The sequence below is a fragment of the Ruditapes philippinarum genome, unplaced genomic scaffold, assembly GCF_026571515.1.
Source record: "Ruditapes philippinarum isolate M1 unplaced genomic scaffold, ASM2657151v2 ctg169_1_1_1_1, whole genome shotgun sequence".
Lineage (NCBI taxonomy): Eukaryota > Metazoa > Mollusca > Bivalvia > Venerida > Veneridae > Ruditapes > Ruditapes philippinarum.
In genome coordinates, this window is record NW_026863853.1 from 164,817 (window position 1) to 177,615 (window position 12,799).

The 12,799-nt window shown below is 30.5% G+C and overlaps 2 protein-coding genes across 2 annotated transcripts; one reads left to right on the forward strand and one right to left on the reverse strand.

Annotated features, from left to right (window-relative positions):
• The first annotated feature begins 1,212 nt into the window (after positions 1–1,212).
• Positions 1,213–8,619, forward strand: LOC132723529 (cilia- and flagella-associated protein 298-like). Its single transcript, XM_060708259.1, has 8 exons — positions 1,213–1,367; positions 1,655–1,803; positions 3,090–3,257; positions 3,485–3,552; positions 3,870–4,028; positions 4,599–4,730; positions 6,584–6,679; positions 7,763–8,619. Exons 2-8 carry the CDS (start codon positions 1,665–1,667, stop codon positions 7,871–7,873), a joined length of 873 nt encoding a protein of 290 aa, XP_060564242.1. The 5' UTR covers positions 1,213–1,367; positions 1,655–1,664; the 3' UTR covers positions 7,874–8,619.
• A 1,599-nt stretch (positions 8,620–10,218) lies between these two features.
• LOC132723519 (uncharacterized) lies at positions 10,219–12,319 on the reverse strand. Its single transcript, XM_060708243.1, has one exon. The coding sequence runs from the start codon at positions 11,731–11,733 to the stop codon at positions 10,765–10,767; it is 969 nt and encodes a 322-aa protein (XP_060564226.1). The 5' UTR covers positions 11,734–12,319; the 3' UTR covers positions 10,219–10,764.
• Between the last annotated feature and the right edge of the window lie 480 nt (positions 12,320–12,799).

Consider the following 12,799-nt stretch of genomic DNA (forward strand, 5'->3'; position numbering starts at 1 on the left):
TGAACAGACGTATGTACAAATTTTATTGGACTAATGTTGCTTTTTGCAGAAGTTTGTAAAATGTTGTTCTGTTTTACGTAAAATTCTATAGATTTTAAATATTTTGCACAAACACTTTGTTGTATAGGTGTATGAATAAAATATGTCAATTCTGACCAATTTTAACACTGGTCACATGATAATATGCCATTAGAAATAAATGATGACGCGGAATTAGTGATGTTGAGTATATATGTAATCATTAAAATATGTGCATTTATTTTTTATTGAAAAATTGGACTTAGATTATAGAAAATATTTTTTATTACCTCCCTTTATTTACATGAAATGTAAAAATTCGGTAATATCTTTATAAATAATGCTTTTGGAACTTAGTGAATTGATAAATCTTAATTTGAGCATCATATTTATGATAGAAAATCATAAATAAATTGTCGAACAGGATCTTTAATCAAAATCTACACTTGTCATTTATTAACTTTTACTCATATCATCAGGAATGTATATACATATGGTAATAGATCTGTACATCCCTGATACCATTATGATAAATTTTCAATATCAGTTACTGGTATCATTCTATATTTTCTAGCATTTATTTCACTTGTCTTAGGTTACATCATGCTCATTCTCCATTGTCAAGTTGAGCTGAATTGATTATATATTTCAAAAGATTGACTGTTATAATCGGAGGTTTCAATATTATAATGCACGTGGTATCAATTAATTATATCAACGTATCAAAGAATGATAGCTTCCCAAACAATGAAGCTGAACCAAAATAGTTTAAACAAAATAAAATTGTTTTTCTTTAATCTGTAAAATACATGTATTCATTCTGAAGTCAATTTGATGTCTTTAAAGAAAGGTGTTTAAGTCTACAAATATTATATTTAAAGAAATTATTTTGTTTCAGAGACATAATTTCAGTAAAATGTACACTTATAGGGGTTTTTTTTATATTAAAACATATGATTAAAACAATAATTGTGTACCTGCCTATAATTAAAATTAAGATAATTTTTATTTATATTTTTTAAGATGAAAGAAGTTTTATAATTGATGGTAATTTATTCAATATGGATTTCATTGAAGGGAAATTTGCTAAATTTAATAGAACTCATCCATTCGTTATGGTGTTTAGGCATGAAATTATGTGTGAATCGCCTTGGTAAGAAACGTATTGGGAATAAAACGTCTGCTACCCGCTAACAGTACGGTTATCTAACGTTTAAGAACAGATTTTATCAAGTACTTCCGTCTCTTGGTGTAAACATCCGGTGTAAATCTGTTGATACATGCCCAAGAATTTTCTGGAATTATACCGTAACCATAAAAATCTAAGGACAAGGAATATCGTTAACAAGGTAAATAATTACTTTCAGCTATTCATAGCCATGTTTTTGAAATTCAAATGCCTACCTTTCATCCTACGTTCCTAAATGATAGGTCAATAATTTTATAAATATTATTCAGTGTTATCAGTGGTTATTTAGAGAAAACGTGCAACTATTTGATAGCAATAACTTTTTTATATTATATATATTTTATATTATATTTTATATTATATTTCAACATTAGCTAGTGATCATTGTTGATCAGTAAAATTTAAAATATATCAAAGATTTTAGTCATTTGTGTATTTATATTGCAGATCTGTAAGTATGGTGAAGCTATCAATCAAGAAAGGGGATGAGCCTCAGTTCATTTATGAGACAACAGTTGACACTTCTGTTGATGAGGTGTTAGCAGATGTTTCTGCTATATACAATGGCAGACTAAAGGTTCAGAGATTATGTGCAGGTAATTAAATGAAACACATCTGTTAATTAATATGAGCGTAATAAGATGAACAGTTTAATTTATCACACTTGATTATAATGGTAGCAAGAATATTATAATAAGGGACTGCTGCCCCCACATGGTAAAGGGTCAACTCAGCCCTATACCAACTCGGCACGGGTCAACTCGGCACAGGTCAACTCGGCCCTCTATAAACATATATTAGGATATAGATTGTTTAGTTAATAAAAATTTTAAAGAGAAAATCACTATAAAGTTTTTCAGAAATATGATCACTTACAAACAGAAATTGAAAAAGTTGGCAGTGTACCTGTACTATTGTTTGAAATTATCTTTGTTAAGAAGAGATATCAAGACAATATTTGTTAAATATTAATCAATAAATAGAGTTTTTAGATTGAATTTTTGTGACAATAAATGTAATTGTATGTAATACTGTTTGTTCTTTAATACGACCAATGCTTTTTTAACGATAGTTTTTACAAAAAATCTGGAGTAGCAAAACATGCTCTACAAATTTACATACAAATTGGTACTTTCATCAATAAAACTTTTCAATATCCTTGAGTAGAGGTCTGTTAGTGTGAAAGTGTTAAACCATGAAAGTTATGATGAAAACATATCAAAAGTAATAAAAGTAATCATTACCAGTAATATATAATTGTGGGCCGAGTTGACCCGTGCTGAGTTGGAATAGGGCCGAGCTGACCCTGATTCCCCCCACATCACTATCATGCATTGGTTATTTTTTTGGATGTGAGTTGGTATCTGTTTTGGTATTTTCAAGACTACTGAAGGGAATAGGTTGAAATTTCTTTAAAAGTTAGCCAAGGCCCATAAATGTAACATGGATTTTGACAGAATTATGGAACCTTTTTAAATTAGAAAATTCTACATTATCCAGTCTATTGTTTAATTATCAAGCAATGCAAAACGTTGAGCAGGCTGTCCTGCTGACAGCTCTTGTAATGACTTAAAATTCAGGATAACACCTACAACAAGAAATAGCATAGTAGCATAAACACATACATGTGTGCTTGATTATTTCTGGAGTTTACTAGAGTAAACTACACAATGTACATAACAGTAGATTCTATCCTCAAAAACTTCCAATTACTCTTTTCGTTTCTCTTGAATCAAGCACATCCATATTTGAAATAAGCAATATAGTTATTATATAATTATATTTGAGTTATTGAAGTATTCTTTACCAGCTTTGAATCTTTAATACTTTGTTAAATATCGCAATTAAGATTTTCAATGTACATGTGGTTATATAATTTCAGAAATTGAAGATCTGGCAGAGCATGGAATAACACTACCTCCTAACATGCAGGGCCTCACAGACGAGCAAATATCTGAACTCAAATTAAAAGATGAATGGGCAGAGAAATGTACCCCACAAGGTGGAGTCAGAGAAAATGATGATAAAATAGGGAGGAGAAATGGGCAAGGTAACACAAAATAAGTGTTCAAATATAAACATTTGATTATTATTATTCTTGCAAAGATGCCAAATCATTGTAATAAAATGCGGTCATAATATTACAGTAAAAAATGTTATTTAATTATCAGAAGCCCTGTATAACATCTTACTTTCTGTACATATTTAACTGTATGATTTAGTTTAAAATATTTATTCTGTCTATCTCCAATTTTCTGGCATTTTTCATGATTGCAGCTCCTACAGAAAAGATGGCTGAAGTTCTTAAGAAAACATGTTCTGAAGCAAAGGACATGATTTCAAAGGTAACTTTTTATATAGATATGTAATAATGATAAACTGTGCTTACTTCCATGAAAGTTATCACTCATGCCTTTTTAAGTTTATTGAAATAAATTCAAATATGATAAATACATGTACATTAATAATTGTGATAGGTACACAGTATAAGGGGTATCTGAATATGATAAAGCTGGGAAGATTTATCTGTCTTCCAAGGATAAATTTTTTTATTAATAGTCTTAAAAGACGATAACTCTTTTGAGTGATATTATCTGTAATTGGAAAAATGTATGAAATATTTCCTTTTGAAACAAAAGTAATGAATTATTTATTTTATTAGAAAAAGGTACAGGCAAATGAGATGGTTACTCAACAAACAGTTAAAGAAGCCCTGGACATTCTTAGAGGAGCAGTAACTATTGTATACCCAATGGGACTACCTCCCCATGAAAATATCAAAATGGAATTTGAGAACAATGAAGATCTCTCAGGAACACAAGTATGTAACTTTTATGTACTATATACATGTATCTCTGCATAGTTAATGGTAGTGTATATAATGTTTTCATTGTGCTGACAGTTGTCTTGTGAAATAGAAAAAGTAAATTCATGTTGCACAATTGTGAAATATAAAAATCCATTTCTAGGTTAGTTAAAATCTAACATATAAATGAAATAAGTTAGTAGAGTTTAATAGAGTATTTTTCATAAGTGCTCTCAATCACAACAGACTCATTTTGTCCAACATTATTGTGAACATAATATAGCCTAAACAAGATTGTAACGTCAATATATACATACAAATAGTATTTATATAAATAAAGCAAAAGAAGTTTCAGTGAAAATAACAGTTCACTATTATCCATTTTTTAGAAATCTTTGTGTTAAAATGGGAAATTCCCACTCGAGACACAATTTTAGACTTGCATACAGCAATTTATTAAGGTTTTGTGATTTTTACGTTGAATAATTGACAGAGAGTTTAACAAAGAATATTCCTTATTAATGATTACAGTACATATAGTGTATGTGTAGACATATCATATGTAACATTAATTTTATATATCAGGCTTCACTAGATGTGATAGAAGAGCAGAATGCTTCACTGTGGTTCTCAGGAAAAGAAATGTTAAGAGGAAGACCTATAAAAGATTTTGTTGGCAAAAATGAAAAAACAAAAGTGATAGCAAAACTTCAAAAGGTATGAAAACTTTTTTTGTGTCCCCACAATAGTGGCGGGCATTTAGATTTACCCTTGTCCGTCCGTCCGTTCTTCCTTCCGTTCGTCCTTCCGTCCGTCCGTCCGTCCGTTCACTTTTGTGTCGCACGTAACTCAAAAAGTATTTGACCTAGAGTCATGAAACTTTACAGGAATGTTGATCAGCATGTGTAGTTGTGCACCTGGGTATTTTCGTCTGGATATTTTTAGTATTTTCAGAGTTAGTGCCCTTGACTTAGTTAAATTTTGCAATTTTCAACTTGTGTCGCATGTAACTCAAAAAGTTTTTCACCTAGAGTCATGAAACTTTACAGGAATGTTGATCAGCATGTGCAGTTGTGCACCTGGGTATTTTCGTCTGGATATTTTTAGTATTTTCAGAGTAAGTGCCCTTGACTTAGTTAAATTTTGCAATTTTCAACTTGTGTCGCATGTAACTCAAAAAGTATTTCACCTAGAGTCATGAAACTTTACAGGAATGTTGATCAGCATGTGTAGTCGTGCACCTGGGTATTTTCGTCTGGATATTTTTAGTATTTCAGAGTAATTGCCCTTGACTTAGTAAAATTTTGCAATTTTCAACTTGTGTCGCACGTAACTCAAAAAGTATTTGACCTAGAGTAATGAAAACTTTACAGGAATGTTGATCAGCATGTGTAGTTGTGCACCTGGATATTTTTTAGTGTGGATATTTTTAGTATTTTCAGAGTTATTGCCCTTGACTTAGTAAAATTTTTGCAATTTTCAACTTGTGTCGCAAGTAACTCAAAAAGTATTTCACCTAGAGTCATGAAACTTTACAGGAATGTTGATCAGCATGTGTAAGTTGTGCACCTGGGTATTTTCTTCTGGATATTGTTAGTATTTTTTCAGAGTTATTGCCCTTGAGTTTAGTTAAAAATTTTGGCAATTTTCAAATGTGTCGCAAGTAACTCAAAAGTATTTGACGGCTAGAGTCATGTAACTTTACAGGAATATTGATCAGCATGTGCAATTGTGCACCAGGTATTTTCGTCTGGATTTATTTTGTATTTTTTAGAGTTATTGCCCTTCACTTAAATTTTGCAATTTTCAACTTGTGTCGCAAGTTTCTCAAAAAGGATTTGACATAGTCATTAAACCTTATGGGCAGGTTGCTCAGCATATTTTAGATTTGCACCTGGGGTTTTGCTTGTGGATTTATCCAGTATTTGTAGAGTTATTTCCCTTGAATTAGTAAAAAGATTGACAGAACAGTGGCGCGGTGGGGGCACCCGTGTCCTATGGACACATTTCTAGTTCTTCTTTATATTCATTTCCTTTAAAGCAGCATACGTCCAGATTGTAAAGTTTAAAAAAATGAGATAAAATTTTCAAGTATACGGTAAATACTGGTCTACTTAGTCGTAATGTGAAAATCCATATTGCTATGGTCTCTTAAGTTGACTAAATAGTCAGTAAAACATGTTTTTTTGTTGCATAATATGCTGTGTTACTAGAACAGTAACCAAAATGAATACAGGAAAGATAATTTATCTAACATAGCTGGTATAATTTTCATATTTTAAGCTTAATACTGTTCAATGTTTATATTATAATGGGATAAGTTATTTCTGTTTATTGCCACAAATAAGAACGTATACCAAAACCAAACAGTTCATTTGTTTCCATGTATGTTTATCAGGAACATAATATTATCATATGTCCCAGGTATAAAGCAATCCTACAACCTGGGCATTTTGATCCTGTAACAATATGCACATTCTTATGCCATATTGTAATTTCATAGCTCAAATTTTGTCCCAATTCAATGTTGCCTATAATACAAATTGAGCAGTTTATATTTGATATTACAGAAGGGACAAGGAGCTCCATCAAGAGAGCCTGTAGTTAATGAAGATCAACAAAAGGAAATGATGGCTTATTATTACAAGAAACAAGAGGAAATGAAGGTAATTTTGAATTGAGAAGTAAATAAGATGTCGTTTTACTGATTTGGTTTGTAGATTAAAAAAAGTTATTGTAGTTGAGCATCATGAAAGATTCTGTTAGCATATTATGAGACTTTTTTCTAAATTTTGAAGGTATCTATTCATTTCTGATTTATGAAAGACAAGTTTGATTTTTCTTGAAATTGTAAAGTAGAGGAAGCTCAATATTGACAGACATTGTAATTTGTGAGAAAACAAAAACAGTTTCAACTCAGACTTTCCTTTATTGATTAAAAACAAAACATTTAATTGAGATATTTCAACATTACTGATAATAAATTAAAATGTGTAAGGGTTAGAGGATGCAAAATGAAACTTTTAAATTTTGTTGCACTACATTTTCATTGCAGTAATCAAAGAAACTTTAAATAGTGAAACCTTTCCAAATTTAAAACGCCTCTTGTTATATTGTGAACAAAGCCTTAGTTTATATAATGATAAAAAGGTATAAAACATATAAAAACATATAAACATACAATCTATAATAGTCACAATCTTGACACAAGTCGATATTCGGTCCAGCCATTAAATTTACAGAAATTACTCAATTTTCTGTAAAGTTACACAGTCTTTACTCCTTGTAGTTGCATTTTTGTAAACTATATGTGTATTCAAAACAACTTACAAAATAGAATATGTAAAAAAGAAAATACTAGAAATGTCAATACCACTTAAATATGACAACTTTAATTACGGAAATTTACAGAGTTTATTTCATTTGAAACAAACAATTTTGTTTTAATGATTTCATTATTTATATTTATCCTACTTTCCTGACAAGAAGTGGCTTTTTATTACTTTGCAAATACTTGATGCTACTGCCAAATGTTTTGAAATCATTGACAGACCAGTTAACTGTAGTGTAAATGTATGTAAGCCTTGACATTTCTAGAGAAATAATACAAATATCCCAGTTTCATTTCATGAAGATACTAACAATTCAGTGTTCATACAAAGGAAAAAGTAATTTCCATTGAAAAAAAAAACATTAATTATTTTCATAAAACTGATATTAGAGTGAACTATTTGTATTTTGCTCTTCAGAAATTGGACAAGGAAGCTGAAGATGCCTACCTAGATTCAGACTGGGCAGATACTCAGGCGTTGAAGAGAAATTTCCATGGCCTTAAAGACATTAAATGGGGTCCACGGTGACAAGTGTAACATCTGTGATTCATGGACTGTAAAATATTTCCACCAACCATTGTTGTGATATTCATTGTAATTTATTTCATTGACTCAGTTATGAAGTATTGTTTTGTCTAAAAGACATGTTTAACACACAGGTATGACATCACAATATTTAACATACTGTATGAGCTATATAAGGTATTTAACTTACAGACTGAGTTTTTGTTATACAGTATGAGGTATTTTTGAGAAAATAAAGACCTATTATTATATACATGAACTATAAATAGTGTAATAGTGTGTTCAATATACATAATAGATTTGTTGTATATGAGTTTTAACATGTTTAAATGGAACACATAAAATGTTCAAGTATTACCTACATGTCATTACGCATATTTTGAGGAAAAAAAGCTGTTAAATATTAAAATTTTATGTACATCAATGTGGCAAAAACATAAAGGTATGACTAGAATTTGAGTTTTATTAATCAAAGTATACTATATTTTTTAATCAAACTCATTAGAAGATTGAAAATGAACGTGCAAACTGGTGCAGTGATAGATTCACGAAGGTTCTCAAATTTAAAATGGTGTTTAATAGAGGAATGTCAATAAAGGGTAGTTTATTAATTAATTTACCACCTTGTAATTTGTATATGTATTTGTTGCAATTCTTTATATCATCTTAACTGAATGTTTGACATGCATGTATAGGAATCCTATCTGTGTATATATACATTAAGATTCATTAAAGATCTGAAGTTAAAAGTGTGTTTATAATATTTCAATGATAAAAGTACTGCATATCAGTAAGTTACAATGTTAATCAAGATGAATATGTTTTAATGATCACATCACTATACTGTAATCAAAATATTATACACCAATAATCTGTAGTATATGCCATGGTAACTGTGTACAACCATGTGTGCGTGCGCGTGTGCATGTGTATACCAGTCCTGAACATTACGTTCCATTACCATTACGTACCAAATAGTGTACATACAAACTTATTAAGTACATGTATATTTATTATACTGCACATTTGTTATGTCGCTTTTCATTGGATCAAAGGGCCATTTATATTATCTATCTACTAGACTACCATCATTTATGAAGTAATTTTCGTTTTTTCTTCAAAGTAATTATGTTGTGTTGTAAATTCGTTATAAAGATGTTTGACATATTATATGGTCGTTTGCAATATAACACTTGCCTTGCTGCTGTATAACTAGTAATAAACGAGGATCAACCATGCACACATGTTTGAAACGATCTCCAACTGTACATTATTAGTTAAATTATGCCTCAGAAAAGAATAAGTTTTTTTCCTTCTTAAGAAAGGGCAAACATTAGTTTTAAAATGTTTAAACAATGATCTTAGAGCATGTAAGATGCTTATTACACGAAGAAAATAGCGCCAAATGTGAAATTATTTGTCAAAAAAATAGTAAAATGTAAACAAAGCATTTTGACTTATATACAAAATACTGAATCACTATAGCTGTACTAATTCCTAGACAGCAACATAAGCAAAATTATAATTCAGGTTATTGGCCAAGAATTAACATTTTGAAAACTATAACAGGACACCAAATATGAAATGCTTTTGAGAATAAAAATGCATTTCTGGGGCATAATGGGCCTTTAATGCAAATTGACTTAAAATGGGCACATTTTCAATATTTCAAAAATATTGATAAAAAAGAAGTACATGTATATCATTTAGTTACTCTCATAAAATATTTCTTTGAAAATAATGATGATAGTTCTAAGTGATTTAGTATGAACAGTTATACAGTTGACAATAATATTTTGTTCTAGAACAATCTGCTATATAGAGATATGTCATCTCAGATTATGTATAACATCATTCGTATCTGTTCCGTTATTTGTTATGTATAATACTCAATTTTATCAACATGCTTTTATGATATTAAAGACATTCCATTATGAACCAATTCACTTTAAAAATATTTTTGATTATATTGATAGTTTATGTCTTTCATATAGCGTCTGAATATATATCAGATTCCTTTAGTTGCTTAACCTTTTTTTCACAAAAAAGAAAGAAAAAAGCATGAATACAAAATACCAACGACAAAATATCTACATGTTCATGTTTATGTTTTATTACAAATCTGATTGAAATTCAGATGTAAAAATGTCGTTTGGAGATGGAAGTCAAAATTCTACATTGTTTACATTGTCAAACAATTTCACATTCAGCGCTTCCATCAGGCCGATTTTTCCCTATCTAGAGAAATTTTCTGAGGGATAATGTGCCTTTAAAAACATGCTTTAAGAATAAATACATCAAAGAGTTCAATAATAATCAGGGTTAAAAAGAAAACAGCTACATATGAATCACGTACAGTGTTTACTTTACTATCCATACACAAGGGAACATGAAATGCTAAAGTGTTTACACAAGTCAAATAAAAGGTAAACTATTCTTAACTATACAAAAACGGACAAATATTGATACAAAAATCATATTTGATTGTATTTAACTTTTCACAAATATATGGGAAATATAAACAGACAAAAAATCTTTTATCTTATTTATAACATAATTTATGCATATATGTATGCATATATCGTATGTTACTTGTATATGAATTATTTATATATAAACTTCATGTATGCTCTATATGAACTATATTCACGCACATGTTATGTTTCATGAACTATCAAAACAACCTATAGTTTATTAGCGTTTGTTCGCTCATCGCAACAAGACTAACCATACTGTAAATGTCACATATTAATGGTATCAAGAATTCAAGATTGTCACAAACAAGCATCCTCTCAAATTATTCATGCACAGAAATGGATATTTTCTTACTCAAAACTGAAATATCATACGACGATTATGATCCGGTTAGTGTGAAAGTGAACCACGGTTAACAATCAAAGGCCGAGCATCTCCGCCACCTCTCTTCTTATTTGTTCTTGCTTAGATGGAGTTTGTCGCAGGTACAGAACAGCATTTTCATGTCTTATTTTTTCCGCGTTTTCTTGAACTTCTTTCGGAATTCTTATACCAACTTTTGTATCCTTGTAACGTTCTAATTCAATACAAAAATTGTGTATACGTTTTTCAACATTTCTTTTTGCAATATTGTTATTTATATTTTCCCTTGATAATTTTGCATCGTTTTTTGGTCGATCTAAGCGTGAAAGAATTCCGCTTTCTCGCAACTTGCTGTTAACGTCTGGAATATCACTGAAATATTTAGCCTCCAACATATGAACGAAGGTTCTCATTTGGACGTCTGAAAATAAACATGTTGAATGGTTACCAGTTCCATCTAAAATTCCCGTTCGCTTGCCTTCTTTTTCATATGTTTGAATAACACTTTGAATTCGTTCGCACATTTTACATCGTTTATCATCAGACTGGACATCTGACGAAGTCCTTGAGTGAAATGATGGTTTCGTTCTTCTTGAAAGATGTTCACTTTGAGGACGTTTTTCGTAAGCATAAGATCTTGGTCGACCTGCTATTGCCGATGATGACTCCAAAGTTTGAATCCGTTTTGTTATTTTTGCACTTTTTGCTCTCAACACTCTTTCACTTTGCGTAAATTTCCGTCGTGTTATTTCTTTTTCTTTTACAACGCGGAATGTCACATTTTCCAGTTTTGTTTGCTCATTTCTGTTTAGTTTATTTGCTTTATACTCGGCGGGAGTTTTGCAGACGACATTTCGACTTCCGGCAATTTGCGCAGCTTGTCCGGATTTTGACGTGATCTCCAAAGATAATCGCGATTCTGGTTCGGATATTGTTTCAAACGCAAAACGTCTGCTTAAATCATGCACGTGCGACAATGCGCTCCCCCAAACGCTTGATGTACTTCTTGCCATGTAAATTGCCATTTTAAGCAAAAAAAGTATTCCTTTTTGTATATTTTAAAGGCAGAGCAGTTTTATGTACAATGTATGAAAAATATACCTATCGCACTAAATTCTTGTTAAATGAATTTGTATGTTCGGGTAATAAAATGTTAATGCGAACTGAAAACAAATCGCGCACTAATCGTTTCCGTTATTTACTTATTTAACAATATGATTAAACATCACTTGGACTTTATATACATGTGCATGACAACACGTAAATATTCATAGAGATGTAAATAAGACGTTGTAACTTGGACCATCCCAATCTATCCTATCATATATAGAAATCACACAAATCATGAATGCATATTATTTGATAAAAATGAACACGATAAATCGTCGTTTGATTGCTTTTATCAATATTAATCCAAACTTTAAATACGAATGTCTATCCGAAAGTCATACAACTATATTATGCGAACGCTGTCTCGTACACTTCAAACACCAAACCACAACGCGCTTTTCATCGTAGTTTTCTACGTCATTTAAGACCAGAACCACCAGAAATGTTAAAATATATCATGAATGTTATTTCAACTGAAAAGAGAGGTGATACGTTGTATTAAATACAGAAATAATTGAAAAGTGTTAGTTCATAAAACGCTGTACAGGGATTTTGTGAGATTTTAATGGTTTAACAAAGTTTCAATTATCTACAGTATAAAGTATTTTGAAACTTTTATTGAATGTATAAATTGAAAAGAATAATAAAGCCCAGATAGCAAAATGCAATTTCAAAGGTATTTCCTGGGCCAAATTTCGGTTGAAATTCAACAGCAAAAAACGCTCAAAGGCGTCAAAAAGCCACCCAAAACTGATTAAATATTTCGCCCCAAAATCTATGATTAAATAGTTAATAGACTCATTTGAAACACTTTTCAGCCTATTTCATGATCAAATATTGATGCAATACAGATATTCTCTGATCAACAATACAAATTTCAATCGTCCTAATACAGCTTTTGTGGAAATGTTTTATCAAGTCCTTCAAAAGAAACTGCCTGTCATTTTACATCGCCGTCAATGATTGATTTATATTCTAAAG

Bases quoted from the DNA above. Each gene is read 5' to 3' on its own strand.
- LOC132723529 (XM_060708259.1), top strand. From the start codon at position 1,665: ATGGTGAAGCTATCAATCAAGAAAGGGGATGAGCCTCAGTTCATTTAT. The intron at 4,731-6,583 runs GTATGAAAACTT...TTGATATTACAG, and splicing joins TGATAGCAAAACTTCAAAAG to AAGGGACAAGGAGCTCCATC. The intron at 6,680-7,762 runs GTAATTTTGAAT...TTTGCTCTTCAG, and splicing joins AGAAACAAGAGGAAATGAAG to AAATTGGACAAGGAAGCTGA.
- LOC132723519 (XM_060708243.1), bottom strand. From the start codon at position 11,733: ATGGCAATTTACATGGCAAGAAGTACATCAAGCGTTTGGGGGAGCGCA.